This window comes from Scyliorhinus canicula, chromosome 8 (genome assembly GCF_902713615.1).
Source record: "Scyliorhinus canicula chromosome 8, sScyCan1.1, whole genome shotgun sequence".
Taxonomy (NCBI): domain Eukaryota; kingdom Metazoa; phylum Chordata; class Chondrichthyes; order Carcharhiniformes; family Scyliorhinidae; genus Scyliorhinus; species Scyliorhinus canicula.
Genome location: NC_052153.1, coordinates 115,411,604 through 115,428,639, shown reverse-complemented (window position 1 = coordinate 115,428,639; position 17,036 = coordinate 115,411,604). Strand labels below are relative to the sequence as shown.

At 44.9% G+C, this 17,036-nt stretch overlaps 1 protein-coding gene across 3 annotated transcripts in view; it reads left to right on the top strand.

Annotated features, from left to right (window-relative positions):
* The window catches only part of LOC119970465 (calcium/calmodulin-dependent protein kinase type IV-like), a 173,351-nt gene that overhangs the window by 92,866 nt on the left and 63,449 nt on the right, over window positions 1-17,036 (top strand). For all 3 annotated transcript variants that reach the window (XM_038805117.1, XM_038805118.1, XM_038805119.1), the window contains exon 5: window positions 872-944. In XM_038805117.1, coding sequence (XP_038661045.1) covers window positions 872-944 — 73 coding nt within the window. The remainder of the gene's footprint in view (window positions 1-871; window positions 945-17,036) is intronic.

The window sequence follows — 17,036 nt, the reverse complement described above, 5'->3', positions numbered from 1 at the left end:
CACTAAGGGCAATTTATCATGGCCAATCTATTTAACCTGCACATCTTTTGGTGATGGACATTGAAGTCTCCCACCCAGAGTATATTCTGTGCCCTTGTCATCCTCAGTGTTTCTTTCAGTTGGTGTTCCACATGGAGGTGTATTGATTCATCAACTGAGGGAAAGTTGTAGGTGGCAATCAACAGGAGATTTTTTGACCAAGTTTGACCATTTGCAATGAGACCACATGAAGTCCCCATGGAGTCAATCTTGAGAACTCTCAGAGAAACTCCCCTCCGACTGTACACCCCAGTGCCACCACCTCTGATAGATCTGTCTTGCCCAGGAATGTTGATGGTGATTCTAGGACATTGTAAAGGGTGTTTGGTGTATATGACTATATCAGACTGCCACTTGACTAGTGTGTGAGATAGCTTTCCAGTGTTTGGCACAAGTCCCCAAGTGTTAGTAAGCTGGACTTTGCAGCGTTGACAGCTCTGGGTTTGCTCATGTTGTTTCAGGTCAATGCTGGTTTCAGGTCAATGCAATGGTAACCTATCCATATTCTGCTGCATTCTCTGACAGTCTCCTTCACTATCTGCAACTCCACCTATCTTAGTGTCATCTGCAAATTTGCTAATCCGATATTAAAAATTCATAAAAATAATGTGTAAAACTTCAAAATGACATATTAAATGTTGATATGGTTATGTGACAAATTAAATGAGAAATTTCATCACAAATTTACTGTGCATTTTATGGTAACACTGAGTAAATTGACAGAAGTGCTGGCTGTATTACAAGAGAATAGATTTTTTTATGAATACAATAGACTAACATAAAAATGTTCATTACTTTGCCGCAGTAACAAATTTTACTTTACTATTTGTAGGATTGTTGAAAAGGGATATTACAGTGAAAAAGATGCTGCGGGTGCTGTCAAACAAATTCTACAGGCAGTTGCAGTAAGTTTTATTACTATCATTCATGCTAATATTTGAGCTTGGATATTCAGATTATTTGATTCTTCGCAGTTTTAGACTGGAAATCTCAATCAAGATCACTTAAAACATATCCTATGGTGAAAAATATAGTTTTCACATTCTGGATAATGTAAAATACCTGGAAGAACATTTCCTGTTCCTCAGTGTTGGTCGTTGTTATATTTCTTTATTGCTGCAAATAGAAAGGTTATGGAGGTGTCCACACTCTGGATTCTTGTGAAACACGAAGTTTATTAAAAGGTGTTGATCATACAATCAAAGACAGTGAACGACACAAAGTCTGCGCAAACACTCTGCTGATGTCACTACACATCACAAGATGCTTAACCAGCGGGATGTATTCTTTTGTACATAACACCCCTTCCCTTTACTTCATTAGTGTAATGACAATGAGTAATATGTGTACAACCGATCCATAAATATAAATACATACAATTCAAGAAGACAGTCTCTGATGGACGTTTATCCCTTTTTGGTAGAATGCGGTGCTCTAGATCTTGGCTACTTGAGACTTTGGAAGTGTCCTCATTCCTGTCTGTAGATGGTACTTCTTGGTTAGTTAATCTAGTATCTGTCACTATAGGTATTGAAACATCCTCATAAACAGAATCTGAACTCGTCATTGTACCTGGTCTCTGTTCCGTAGTTTTGCTCTCTAGATTTTCCAAGTGAAGAATATCTTGAGAAGTTTCTACGAGGTCACTTTGTGGAGCAAGTAACTGATCAGCATGACGTTGCCAAACTCTTTCATCATCCATATGTACGGAGTGTGATATTGGACCAGTCTTTGCTAGGATCCCAGCAAATATTCATTTCTCAATGGTGGGGTAGCTCCTATCTAGCACTCTCTCCCCCTGATCAAATACTTGCTTTTTAGAGTTTTGGTCCTTCCTTGCAATTTGTGCTTGTTGGTGTCGTTTGACAATCTCAGAAGTATCAGGTGAAGTTAACACATCAAACTATGCTCGTAATTTCCTCTCACAACAGCATTTCCGGTGAACTCTGCATGGTAGCATGTACAGTGTTCTGGTAAGACATTAGGAACTTGTTCACTCTTCTTGCCAATGTCCCTTTTCCTTCAACGCTTTGATAAAATGCTTAAATTATTGCACAAAATGTTCAGCAAATTCATTCGTTGCAGGGTGATATGGAGCTGACCTGATATGGTGTTTACAGTTTCCCATTAAGCAGTCCTCAAACTCCTTCAAAGTAAACGGATCTGCTCTGGTGTTCCAAATCTTGCAAATATTTCATCTAGTTTCTCAATGGTCTGGTCAACCGTAGTTGACTTCATTATCTTGACTTCTGACCATTTTGAGTATACGTCCACAATCACTAGTATGTGATCTAGCATAATTGATGTGAATTCTTTGCCATGGCTTTTTCGAACATTCCCACAGATGTAATGGTGGCATGTTCCTTAGTTTTGCATGGGGTTAACATTGCCCTCCTTTCTCTTCAATTTGAGCATCTAATCCTGGCCACCAATTCTTTCATCCTCATCACACTAGGATGTTCTTCGTGTAGTTGGTCAAGGACTCTGTGGTGATATGCCGGTGCATAGTTTTGTATATAGTTGTCTATCAATATATAGTTATCGATGCGACCTCCAACCAGCTGGTGGCAATAGAGATCTACTATGCAACTTGAGATATCCAGCTGTTAGTAGTAAGTTGTACAAGAGGATAGTCACACTAAAAGTAGCTCCAGGGGAATTCACTAAATTCAATTATTTTGTCACCATTTGTATCATAGTTTGTTAGTTATCTTTCCACGTGTTCCATCTTGTTCATAAACTATCATACTAGTCAAAGAACTAGAAGTTCTGTGTTGATCTTTACTACGTCCATAACACAGAACATAAGAGACTTTGCGACACAAGCATGGAGGTATAATCAGGTTGATTCCCCACAATAAAACTCCATTCTGAACTGCCTACTCAATTCTTTGTGTGATGTAGGGCACGAGGTCTGGATTTTTGCAATGACAGTCTGACAGCATTCCTTTTTGGACCAAGTCCATCATCTTCCCCATCACTGAATCGGTTCTTGCTTACCTTTGATCTTGAAATGAAGTCACAGGTACACTATCCATGAGCAAGAAATACAAGATAATGACAAAATGTTCTTCAGGGTCATGCTTGACTTGTAACAACAATCACGACAAAGCACAGCATTTGCATATCATGTATGTCTGCGCCCGATACCCAGGCAGCATGCACGACTCAAATTCCTGCCATACTCATCAGTTCCCGGCACCTTTGGGGCGTTCCTTCGGGTGAGGGGTTGGCTCTTGGGCGACAAGGGTGATCTGCTGAGGTCCTGGCTGATGACGCCAGTCTGGAGGCCGGAGACTGAGGTGGAGACTCGATGTAACAAAGCCTATGTTGCCACCCGTGCTGTAAAATGCGATTCCAATGCCTAGAGCGCTCTGATAGTGCACTGCAGTACACTCCCCAGAGGGTCTCCCGCTTTGTGGTGGTCTGCTGTGCTAGGTTGTGGAGGGTAACCCTCTGCGGGTGTGCTGCAGTGCACCACCAGAGCAGTCCAGGCATGTGTTTCTCGTCTGAGGAGGAGGCGGAACAGGAGGGGTTGGAGGACGAGCCGGGGTGGACCGGCAGGAGGAGCTGGAGGATGGAGGACAGGAGATGACAATGGTCCAGTATACCCAGTTGACCAGGGTGACCTCATTCTCATAGTATGAGCTTCGTCTGTCTGCGCACCCCCTCTACTCACCCCCAATCCCTCCTTCCCTGCCAATCTACCCTTCCCTTCCTTCTCACCCAATTCCCCCCATTCTCCTCTTTCCTCCCTTCCCCCAATCCCTCCTTCCCCCTCCATTCTCTTCACCTCGACTACCCTGTTCCACTCTCCAGGGTGATGGGCCTATGTCGACACAGTTAGCGGGCCAATGTGCAAGGCAGGAGAGTGTTGATAACTCGCTGTGAGGGTAGCTCGGGCGCTCCTCAGGTTATGCCAATATCTGACACCTATCTTTCTGCATACAGCACGCTCACACCCATCCTCTGAACAGGATCTGCATTGGGCACATTTGATCTTGGACCACTGTGCCTGGGGGATGTGAAGATTAGAATACAGGGTTCCCCTGACATTTCCACTCCCTCTACTGCCCACTCAGTGATTCTTTCTCTTTTCTTGATCTTTTGTGGCCCACTGATATGTCTAGGTGTGCCCCCAGAATGCGCATCAGAGGTGGAGGCAGCATGCTGTTTTTCACGTCCAGTGTTCTTTGATGCCTTTGGCGGATGTCCTCTGGAGGGCCTGGAGCTGGGGGGCCCCAGCCGACGTATCGGTGTCACATGCATCGCTATGCCACCCTGTTCTGCCCGTTGCCCTAGAGATGCGCTCGCGTCAGGAGGGGAGGATTCGGGAAAACTGGAGACCTCTGTAGTCTCCTTGGTTGGCAGGTCCCGGGGTTGGCCTCCAGTGCTTCATCCTCCCTGACGGTGCCCATAGAGCCCTGGGAGTCTCCATGGGACAGAGGGGTAGCTGGAGTGAGCTCCAGAGGCCTCTACATCTCCTAGCTCTGCCAGTCCTGGCGGCCCCCCATTGTCTGCACCATGGTGTCAAAGCCCTCAGCAGTTGTCGTCAGTGACAATGCTCTGCAGAACCTTGGCAATCTCCACCTGTATGTGGACACGTCCCTCAGTTACTGGGACATGGTGTCAAGGCCCTCTGCCATGGTCATCACGGACTGAAACATTCCTTGGGTACCACCACTCAAGGCGCGGATGCCATGGTCCAGGCTTTCCACTGCGGCTGCCACCCCAAAGGTGTTCGCCTCAGAGCCACATATTTTGGGCATCATCTACAGCACCCGTAGCCAATCAACTATGCACTCGCTGGAATGTTACTGATAATGTTACCGCAGCACAGTAGCACAAATGGCTAGCACTGTGGCTTCACAGCGCCAGGGTCCCAGGTTCGATTCCCCGCTGGATCACTGACTCTGAGGAGTCTGCACGTTCTCCCCATGTCTGCGTAGGTTTCCTCCGGGTGCTCCGGATTCCTCCCACAGTCCAAAGACGTGCAGGTTAGGTGGATTGGCCATGCTAAATTGCGTTTAATGTTCAAAAAGGTTAGGAGGCGTTATTGGGTTACGGGGATAGGGTGGAAGTGAGGGTTTAAGTGGCCTCCTTCTGCACTGTATGTTCTATGTTTTATGATATCCCCTCCTGAATATCATAGCTGTGTCTTATCATCTGCATCAGCTCTTGGATGACCTCTGACTACTGTCTTCTTTGGATGTTTCTGCCTGCACCAGCAACTATGGTGCTCACCAGATTCCGCCCTTGAAGACTGTCCACTAATGACACCCATGAGGCGTGTTTCTCTGAGCTGGTGAGGACAATAGATGTGACACGTCGATGGCGGTCTCCTTGGAACTTTCCTCCAATGTGGTCTCTTGGGTGACAGTTGCAGATGGCCCAGCCCCATCAGATGGATATCCTGTGGAATAATGGACATGTGGTCAGTGAGTGGGAAGGATTATTTTGTCTGACAGGTACAACTCACTTGAGACAGGTTATCTGGATGAAGGGGCAGTGGATCACCTTTCTGATGCAGGACAGCCTCACTGTCAGTGACTGCTCTTTCCTCAGACAGCCCCATGATCTCCAGGGCCCATTCCTCATTGGGAGTGAGCAATCGAATCTCTCATACTCTGCCCCTCATCTTGGTCCTTTCCGGCTTATTGTGGGCTATCTTCTCCTGTGGGGACAAAAGGAGGGCATTGTAAATCACATGCTTGATGGGTCAAGGGTGTCTATAGCAGGTGGCACGTACTTAGCCTTGCAGCTAGGTAGAGGTGGTTGGTCTCTTCCGACATTGAATAGCAGTCCTCCTCGTCATGCTGCCCACACTGACAGCAGCTGTCATTGTCTCCCAAGTGGTTATGGTGACCCCACGGCTGTAAAAACATTTTTTCCTACTCTGTTTCCTGTCTGCTAACCAATTCTCAATTCATGCCAGTATATTACCCCAATCCAATGTGCTTTAATTTTACACACTAGCCTCTTATGTGGGACTTCAAACTTTCTGAAAATCCAAATACACCACATCCATTGGTTCACCATTATCTATTCTGCTAGTTACGTCCTCAAAAAACTCAAATAGGTTTGTCAAACTTGATTTCCCTTTCCTAAATCCATATTGACTTTGTTTATTCCTGTTGAGATTTTCCAAGTGTCCTGTTATCGCATCCTTTCAAATAGACTCTAGCATTTTCTCTACTGATGTTATGCTAACCAGTCTGTAATTTCCTGTTTTCTCCCTCCCTCCTTTTTTTAAATAGTGGAGTTAGTTTTGGCACTCTCCAATCTGTTGGGACTGTTCCAGAATATACAGATTTGGAAGAGGATTACTCTGTTAATTCATGTTTGCTTTGTGAGGCATTGGAATTTTAAAAACATTTTAATTGATTAGCTTTTTAGTCAGCTTTTAGAATTTCCATCAACCTCGCTACTCCACACTTGTGCATCAACACCTGTCTGTTCAAGGTGACCAATTTTAACTCATGAGCTCACTGTTTTTGGTGGCATTAGAGGTGTTTTCTCTGTTCTTTCTATAGTAACCATTCCCATATGATTTTTGCTGTCTCTGTACCTGTGCCAACATTCATGTAACATTCATAAAGTAAAATAAACAAGCTTCAAAAACTCATAATGCTTTGATGACTGCACTGATTTCACAGATAAGTTTTCAAATAGTCTGCTTAGATTGCACATACTAATACCAATAAAAAAATTGTGCAGTTTCTGGAGTTTATAAGGCAAAATTCATTGGTCCCTGAAACCAGGTGCTGGGAGTGCACTGCATGGTTAATGTACATCCATTGCTTCCAATGCACCCAGGTAAAATGTCATGATGCTTGTTAATTTTAATGATTGTTGCCTGCAGCCAGCGTTAAATGCCTAAATGGTTGCACTTCTTAGCAGTGGCTAGTATCACTTAAAACGGAACTGCATTATTTAAATTAACCTGCAACTCTTTAAAGTGCAGTGTGTTTTGACTGGAGCAATTGTTGAAACAATTTGTGGAAAAGAGCTGATGTAGGGAGAAGAGAGGGGGCATGTTCCTGGATTCTCCAGTATCGCACTGAATACTTTGCTGGGGGAGGTGGTGAGAAACAGTTGTGGGGATGGATTCTCGCCCAGTGACACGGAATTACGAATTGCAATTGGACAGAGAATTGGATGTCAGTCTGAAATGGAGGTCAGTGCCAAGCGGCCTATGGAGCGCATGCTCCGGTGCCTCGATGGTGGCGTGAATGAGTTCCATGCCCCACGCTGGTGTGGGCATGCAAAAGGCACAGTAGCATTCATTAACATATCATTAACAGGCCCGACCCAGTAATCTCTGGCCTCCCACAATGCTCCATCAAGCTAAGTGATGCCATTGTGCTTCACTTGTGATATTTCAAAACGGCGACCAGGAGTGTGGGTGCTGAGGGCGTGAAAGGAGGTAGGAATAGATGCCAAAGGCACAACAGTGGGCTGACAGTTGTGTGGCTGGCTTGCGGCGTCCGCCAGGGCTGTGGGGAGTAGCAGGGGATAACCTAGAGACAGCCCGTGGGTCTGGGGTGTCCCCTGGAGTGTCTGGGCATGGACCGCCATTGCCGCTGATTGCAAGGCAGCTATCTGGCTCCATTGACTGTCCATTGTGACCCGGAAATGTGAAGAGTGCAGAGAGTCAGATGATGGCCCCCCCCTCCAGGTAAGGTTTCTTCAGTAGCTATATTCTACCAACTGCACCACCAACCTCAGACACAATTCCCTGCCCTATCACATCTATCCCCATCACTTACATAATCTCTATCAATCGCAACTCATTCTTAACATTCATAGCTTCACCGTACCCTGACACACATAGCACTTTTGTAAGTCTTACACCTACATCTCCGAGCTTGCATGTACTGCCAGCTATTCATGCATGACAGCCACATCACCCAAATAAATTGTTGCACAATCACTGACATGGTTCCCTCCCTTTTGCAGGAGATTATGGTGTAGAAATGGAGGCTGTAGGTATTAACCAGTGGGGACACGTATGGGTGCATTTCCCTACCTGATGGAAGAGAGGGTGATTGCCATCATTGGTTCAAGGGTTATGGGAGGCAGGCAGGAAATTGGAGTTAAGGCTACAATTGGTCCAGCCATGATCTTATCGAATGGTGGAGCAGATTCGATGGACCAAATTACCTGTACCTGCTTCTTCATAATCTTATTATGGAACAGCCAATGCTAATAAGGCACTGGCTGTTGGCAACACTGAAACCATCAAACGTGATGGCATCCTCATACTTAATACTTCTTCTCACGGCCTACTTCACTCTCATTTCACAACCTCTTCTGATTGATAAGTTATAACTGGTGTAAGCATGCGCCTCTTGCTTCCAACCAACCCCTTCCCAAATGCCTAATCACAATGTTACCCTCGTTTATTTCTCTTTTCAGGTATTCCACCAACCTGCTGGGCAATGTCATAAGAGCAAGAGATGGAAGAGAAGGCCATACACCATAACTTGCTCTCACACTGGCAACCACTTGTCCAGATAATGCCACTCACAAAATATATGTGTAAAATAAAAAATATAGCTTGGAGGCAGGATTTGCACATGATGAGCAACTTATCCTCATTTATTTTGGATTTAAGTAGTGATTTGTTTAAGTGCGTGGCCCCTTTAATTTTTATTGCAACCATGCGCCTGCAGCAACTTAAAAGGGTTTACATCTGCATGGTCTGTGTGGGAATGTACAGGCTGCTGCATAACTATGCTGCTGAGACAGACATTGGTGGTGAAACACTGTGTCGGAGTGACCTGCAGCCAGGGCAGGTGACAGGGTAATACAGGTACTAGCTCACTGGATGGTGAGGTTGTACTTGAGTTCTGCAACAGAGGGTTTAGATAAGTACTTGGTTGTGGGGGGGCGGGGGGTGGGGAAAGATGTTAATACAAACGCACAACAAAATGGTGGTGGCGACAAATACTGTTCACACATTTGCAGACCCAGCGACGCTGCAGCATTCGAAGGCTGATATCTTAGCTTCTACTGTAGCACAAATACAAGCCACCCAACATCGGCTGCTGCAGTGGAAGCTCAGCCTGAAGTCATGCACGTTCAGGCTGCTGTTATACCAGCTTAGTTTATTCATACACAAGCTCAGATTGCAAATATTATGGCTGCAGATATCATTATTCAAAGGGGCTTGAGGGTGCCATGGCATTCAGCAATCTGTCTTTCAACACATTATTAAACTATTGAGGTGCCTCCCGGGGGGAGGTTCCAAAGGCTTCATGCAGCATAAACATGTTGTCCCCTCTCAACTTGACAGCACTCATCCTCCACCGCTGCTAAAACACACTGCCCTTGCTGTTGACTTTTAGCCAACCAGATCAAAAGCTGTCACCCATGCTGAGATGATGCAGTCCAAAGCTGGGCCTTCGCGAGCCAGAGCTCTTTGAAGATGACCTGCAAGTGGTCTGAGTTTGCACTGAGTGCTGAATTTGGGTGCATTTGAGTGCTATAGTGAGAGTTTGGTGACTAAGGGATATTAAGTGTTTATTTTTAATTTTTATCTAAAATCTAGTCTTTCTTTAATTTAGTTAATTAACTTAAAAGTTGCTGTTTGGTTGAGAAGAAGGTGAATTTTCAATCAGCTTTAAACAAAGGTTCTACTTGTAGCTACTTGCAGCTGGAGCTTGTTAATTAGTTAATTGGATTAGGCCAGTTTTCAGAGGCTAGAGCCGCAATATAAATCTGAGCTCCTTACGGTGCAGATTTTGTTTGCACTGAGTGCTGAATTTGAGTGCTATAGTGAGAGTTTGGTGACTGAGGGAGTTAGGTGAGGAGGGAGTAAGGTCCTCCTTTCATTTCATTTCATTGGAGTTTACAGAGACTGCAGCTGACTGGGAGCAGAGTCGGAGGGCGGAGTTCCAGTTGGTCCACAGTGCAGCTATATTCTGTAAGGTAAGAGGGGATGGAGGCTAGGGCAGTTGCATGCTCCTCCTTTAGGATGTGGGTGGTGAGGGATACCACCGGTGTCCCTGCTAACTATACCTGCGGGAAGTGCACCCAACTCCAGCTCCTCAGAGACCGTGTTAGGGAACTGGAGCTGGATGAACTTCGGATCATCCGGGAGGCAGAGGGGGTAATAGAGAAGAGTTACAGGGAGGTAACCACACCCAAGGAACAGGACAAGAGTAGCTGGGTTACAGTCAGGGGAAAGAAAACAAACGGGCAGACAGTGCAGGGATCCCTCGTGGCCGTTCCCCTTCAAAACAAGTCTACCATTTTGGATGCTGTTGTGGGGGATGACCTACCGGGGGAAGACCCTAGCGGCCAGGTCTCTGGCACTGAGTCTGGCATCTCGGGCTCAGAAGGGAAAGGGGGAGAATAGAAAAGCAATAGTGATAGGAAGCTCAATGGTTAGGGGAATAGATAGGAGATTCTCTGGTCGCGAGCGAGACTCCCGGAAGGCATGTTGCCCCCCGGGTGCCAGGGCCAGGGATATCTCGGATCGTGCCTTCAGGATCCTTAAGGGGGAGGGTGAGCAGCCAGAAGTCGTGGTGCACATTGGTACCAACAACATAGGTAGGAAAAAGGGTGTGGATGTAATAAACGAGTTTAGGGAGTTAGGCTGGAAGTTAAAAGCCAGGACAGACAGAGTTGTCATCTCTGGTTTGTTGCCGGTGCCATGTGATAGCGAGGCTAGGAATAGGGAGAGAGTGCAGTTTAACAGGTGGCTGCAGGCATGGTGTAGGAGGGAGGGCTTCAGGTATTTGGATAATTGGAGCGCATTCTGGGGAAGGTGGGACCTGTACAAGCAGGACGGGTTGCATCCGAACCAGAGGGGCACCAATATCCTGGGAAGGAGGTTTTCTAGTACTCTTCGGGAGGGTTTAAACTAATTTGGCGGGGGAATGGGAACCAGACTTGTAGTCCAGCAACTAAGGTAACCGATATTCAGAACGTTAAAGCGTGTAGTGAGGCAGTGGGGAAGGTAACACTGACAAAGGAGAGCACTTGCAGGCATGGGGATGGGTTGAAGTGTGCATACTTCAACGCAAGAAGCATCAGGAATAAGGTGGATGAACTTAAGGCATGGATTGGTACTTGGGACTACGATGTGGTGGCCATCACAGAAACTTGGATAGAAGAGGGGCAGAAATAGTTTAACATACATAGAATTTACAGTGCAGAAGGAGGCCATTCGGCCCATCGAGTCTGCACTGGCTCTTGGAAAGAGCACCCTACCCAAGGTCAACACCTCCACCCTATCCCCATAACCCCATAACCCAGTAACCCCACCCAACACTAAGGCCAATTTTGGACACTAAGGGCAATTTATCATGGCCAATCCACCTAACCTGCACATCTTTGTGACTGTGGGAGGAAACCGGAGCACCCGGAGGAAACCCACGCACACACGGGGAGGATGTGCAGACCCCGCACAGACAGTGACCCAAACCGGAATCGAACCTGGGACCCTGGAGCTGTGAAGCGATTGTGCTATCCACAATGCTACCTTGCTGCCCTTGTTGTTGGAGGTTCCTGGTTATAGATGTTTCAATAAGATTAGGGAGGGTGGTAAAAGAGGTGGGGGGGTTGCATTGTTAATTAGAGATAGTATAACAGCTGCAGAAAGGCAGTTCAAGGAGGATCTGCCTACTGAGGTAGTATGGGTTGAAGTCAGAAATAGGAAAGGAGCAGTCACCTTGTTGGGAGTTTTCTATAGGCCCCCCAATAGCAGTAGAGATGTGGAGGAACAGATTGGGAACAGATTTTGGAAAGGTGCAGAAGTCACAGGGTAGTAGTCACGGGTGACTTCAACTTCCCAAATATTGAGTGGAAACTCTTTAGATCAAATAGTTTTTATGGGGTGGTGTTTGTGCAGTGTGTCCAGGAAGCTTTTCTAACACAGTATGTAGATTGTCTGACCAGAGGGGAGGTCATATTGGATTTGGTACTTGGTAATGAACCAGGGCAAGTGATAGATTTGTTAGTGGGGGAGCATTTTGGAGATAGTGACCACAATTCTGTGACTTTCACTTTAGTAATGGAGAGGGATAGGTGCGTGCAACAGGGCATGGTTTACAATTGGGGGAAGGGTAAATACGATGCTGTCAGGCAAGAACTGAAGTACATAAGATGGGAACATAGGCTGTCAGAGAAGGACAGAATTGAAATGTGGAACTTGTTCAAGGAACAGATACTACGTGTCCTTGATATGTATGTCCCTATCAGGCAGGGAAGAGATGGTCAAGTGAGGGAACCATGGTTGACAAGAGAGGTTGAATATCTTGTTAAGAGGAAGAGGAAGAAGGATACTTATGTAAGGCTGAGGAAACAAGGTTCAGACAGGACGCTGGAGGGATTCAAGATAGCCAGGGGGGAACTGAAGAAAGGGATTAGGAGAGCCAAAAGAGGGCATGAAAAATCTTTGGTGGGTAGAATCAAGGAAAACCCCAAGTCATTTTACACATATGTGAAAAATATGAGAGTGACTCGAGCGAGGGTAGGTCCGATCAAGGACAGTAGTGGGAGATTGTGCATTGAGTCTGAAGACATAGGAGAGGTCTTGAACGAGCACTTTTCTTCAGTATTTACGAATGAGAGGGGCCATATTGTTGGAGAGGACAGTGTGAAACAGACTCGTAAGCTCGAGGAGATACTTGTTAGGAAGGAAGATGCGTTGGGCATTTTGAAAAACTTGAGGATAGACAAGGCCCCGGGCCTGACGGGATATATCAAAGGATTCTATGGGAAGCAAGAGATAAAATTGCAGAGCCATTGGCAATGATCGTTTAGTCCTTACTGTCAAAAGGGGAAGTACCAGGGGATTGGAGAGTGGTGAATGTCGTGCCCCTATTCAAAAAAGGGAATAGGGATAACCCTGGGAATTACAGGCCAGTTAGTCTTACTTCGGTGGTAGGCAAAGTAATGGAAAGGGTACTGAGGGATAGGATTTCTGAGCATCTGGAAAGACACTGCTTGATTAGGGATAGTCAGCACGGATTTGTGAGGGGTCGGTCTTGCCTCACAAGTCTTATTGAATTCTTTGAGGAGGTGACCAAGCACGTGGATGAAGGTGAAGCAGTGGATGTGGTGTACATGAATTTTAGTAAGGCATTTGATAAGGTTCCCCATGGTAGGCTTATGCAGAAAGTAAGGAGGCATGGGATAGTGGGAAATTTGGCCAGTTGGATAACGAACTGGCTAACCGATAGAAGTCAGAGAGTGGTGGTGGATGGCAAATATTCAACCTGGAGCCCAGTTATCAGTGGCGTACCGCAGGGATCAGTTCTGGGTCCTCTGCTGTTTGTGATTTTCATTAATGACTTGGATGAGGGAGTTGAAGGGTAGGTCAGTAAATTTGCAGACGATACAAAGATTGGTGGAGTTGTGGATAGTGAGGAGGGCTGTTGTCGGCTGCAAAGAGACATAGATAGGATGCAGAGCTGGGCTGAGAAGTGGCAGATGGAGTTTAACCCTGAAAAGTGTGAGGTTGTCCATTTTGGAAGGACAAATATGAATGTGGAATACAGGGTTAACGGTAGGGTTCTTGGCAATGTGGAAGAGCAGAGAGATCTTGAGGTCTATGTTCATAGATCTTTGAAAGTTGCCACTCGAGTGGATAGAACTGTGAAGAAGGCCTATGGTGTGCTAGCGTTCATTAGCAGAGGGATTGAATTTAAGAGCCGTGAGGTGATGATGCAGCTGTACAAAACCTTGGTCAGGCCACATTTGGAGTACTGTGTGCAGTACTGGTCGCCTCATTTTAGGAAGGATGTGGAAGCTTTGGAAAAGGTGCAAAGTAGATTTACCAGGATGTTGCCTGGAATGGAGAGTAGGTCTTACGAGGAAAGGTTGAGGGTGCTAGGCCTTTTCTCATTAGAACGGAGAAGGATGAAGGGCGACTTGATAGAGGCTTATAAGATGATCAAGGGAATAGATAGAGTAGACAGTCAGAGACTTTTTCCCCGGAACAAACCATTACAAGGGGACATAAATTTAAGGTGAGGTGGAAGATATAGGGGGAATGTCAGAGGTAGGTTCTTTACCCAGAGAGTAGTGGGGGATGGAATGCACTGCCTGTGGAAATAGTTGAGTCGGAAACATTAGGGACCTTCAAGCGGCTATTGGATAGGTACATGGATTACAGTAGAATGATGGAGTGTTGATTAATTTGTTCTTAATCTAGGATAAAAGTTTGGCACAATATCGTGGGCCGAAAGGCCTGTTCTGTGCTGTATTTTTCTATGTTCTATGTTCTATTAAGTCTGCAGTCCAGCCCCACTGAAAATCAGCAACCTTCCACCAGTCACTGCAATCGCACTGTGTTGAGGTTTGAGGACAGGGCAAATGGCACAAGTAAAACAGGTACTTTAAAAAAATTTGTTCATAGGTTGTGGGCCATCACTGGCTGGACCAGCATATATTGTCCACCTTTGAGGGCATTTACGAGTCAACCACATTGCTTTGGGTCTGGAGTCACATGTAGGCCAGACCAGGTAAGGATGGCAGATTTCCTTCCCTAAGGGACATTATTGAACCAGATGGGTTTTTACAACAATCGACAATTGTTTCATGGTCCTGATTAGACTTTTAATTCTAGATTTTTAAAAATTGAATTCAAATTTCACCATCTCCCATGGTTGGATTCGAACCCAGGTCCCCAGGGCATTACCCTAGGTCACTGGATTACAAGTCCAGCGACTAAGGGCATGGCAAGGATCCTGCACCTTAGTTGACTTTTGTGTACAATAAAATGGCAATAAAATTGGTTTGGAATGTTTATTTTGTGTAGATTTTGTTTTTGCATTGAGTAAGCAAATGTGTTGATGGTTTGTGACAGAGAGAAATTAAAGTGACTGTTGATGAATGGGGAATTGAGGTTGCATTTACTGATCTTTCAATTGAATCAGTTGTTCCATGGACTGCCCACCAGAAAGAGTCCCTATATGGTTGCCTTCTCCCTTCATCTTCTGTCTCTTCTTCCTGCTTCTCCTGCTCTTCAGCTGGTCACTGTGTAGGTGATGAGGTGGAGGTGATGGCAATATAGGTGGAGGTGATGGCAATATAGGTGTTACCCTTATGAGGGAAAATCTTAACACCCACTCTGCCAAGTACTGCAGGCCTACTTTAGAATAGTTCAGGGATCAGGACATTTGTTTCAGGACCCTAATGGTCTATTGCATCATATTCCTTGTGACATTGTATGCTTGCTGGACATATGTATGTGGGTTGCGCACAGATTTATGTACCTTGTTCTCAAACGATAGCCCTCTGGTGACATGCATGCAGTCAATGACACCGTGCAACATTGGAAAGCCTGTAATCCTCACAAAGACCTGTTTCTTCTTTGACATACTGGGAGATGTTGTACATATCTCCTGCTCCAGCCTTCTCAGCCATTGGCAGTACCTACTCGACTTGCTCTGAGGCTACAGGGGGCAGATTTCCGTCATAATATCCTTAGTGAAGTGCAAATGCATCACACTTGCAATTGCTGAGGTTCTGATAGAAAAATTGTTTCTTGAACACATTGGACAGATATGGCCTTCTGTTAGAGAACCCTTCTCTCCCTTCCTCATCCATCATCTTCCAGGAGCTTGTTCTGTTTTGTGTAACGTCTGTTCATTCACCTTGTCATGTCAGAGCCCCGAAGGGAATAAAGCATTGCTCCATGTCTGGAAAAGGATGGTTTGTTCAGAAGCCATGAATCAGGACAAGGCCCTGTAGCATGCTACACCACTCCCAGTACACTTGAGCAACTTTGCTCTAGAAGCACCAAACATTTCTACGATTGCAGCAACTGGCAGGAGAAATCAATCGGCAACTAATCTGTAAGCAGTTGTTGATCCTTTTAAATAGAGCTGGGGGAGGTTGAACCTGTGCTCAATGATGTATATTCAGTGGCGGACTGGGTCTAAAAATATTGGTTGCCAGGAGACAAAGGGGGCCCACCCACAACTACAATGCTATCATTTAATTTTCATAACAAATAAATAAAATTTTCAAAAAATACTTATGGAAAAAAGGGTACAATTAAAATGTTTGTGGAAAAAATGAGTATTTCTTAGTAATTACAGTGTACATGTACTGTACATATTACTGGCAGTAGATACCATATATAAATACAGAATGTTATAATTGAATTTTTTATTTTTTTAAATTTTAAGTAATTGGTTGATATTTTTAAATAGTTTACTGTACAATTTACACATTAACAGATAGTTCAAAAGCACAATAGAGCATTGCATGCAGTCCACTATATTAAGAGCAATCGTTTGTGTTCGCTAGATGATTGTGCAAATCTGCCAATAATTGTTTCTGCATCCAATTCATCTAACAATTCCTTTTCAATGGATAGCAACATGTATGATTCCAAATTCTCCTCAGACGGCGAATTTCTTAACCTTGTCTTTATGATCTTTAGCTTTGAAAATGTCCTCTCACATTGGACTTGAGTAACTGATAGTGTGCAGATGACTTTTTAAAGTTCATAAAGGTTATCATATGCCTTGTCATGAATGCCAGAATTTTTAGTACACACGATGGGCAAGTGCGGCAAATTTTACAATTGTTGCAACTGGAATCCATATTCTCACCATCATTAAGCAATAGCTTTAACACATCAAAGTTTGAAGCAAAAGAAAACAATTCCAATATTACTTGATCTTTGCATTATTTGTGGAAACAGCTTAATAATACCTTCCAATGCTTCATCTTCAAGGCCCTTCTCTGCAATAGTTTTAAACTTTGCTGGGTCCAAGCAGGACAAATCTTTATACAACTGTTTGTGTTGTACAAAGCGTGATTCTAGTGACTGGACAATGCGATCCATTATTAGGTTAAACACATTTACTCTAAAGTCAGCTAGAGAATCTGAGGAATTTCTTTCATCGTCAATAAGCTCATCTGCCATTCTTTTCTTCTTCCTCTGCCTCTTAACTGGCAATGCTGTTTCCAATGCATCAATTTCAAATGTTTGATTTTCATCCATATTCATCTGTGAAATCCTGTCATTA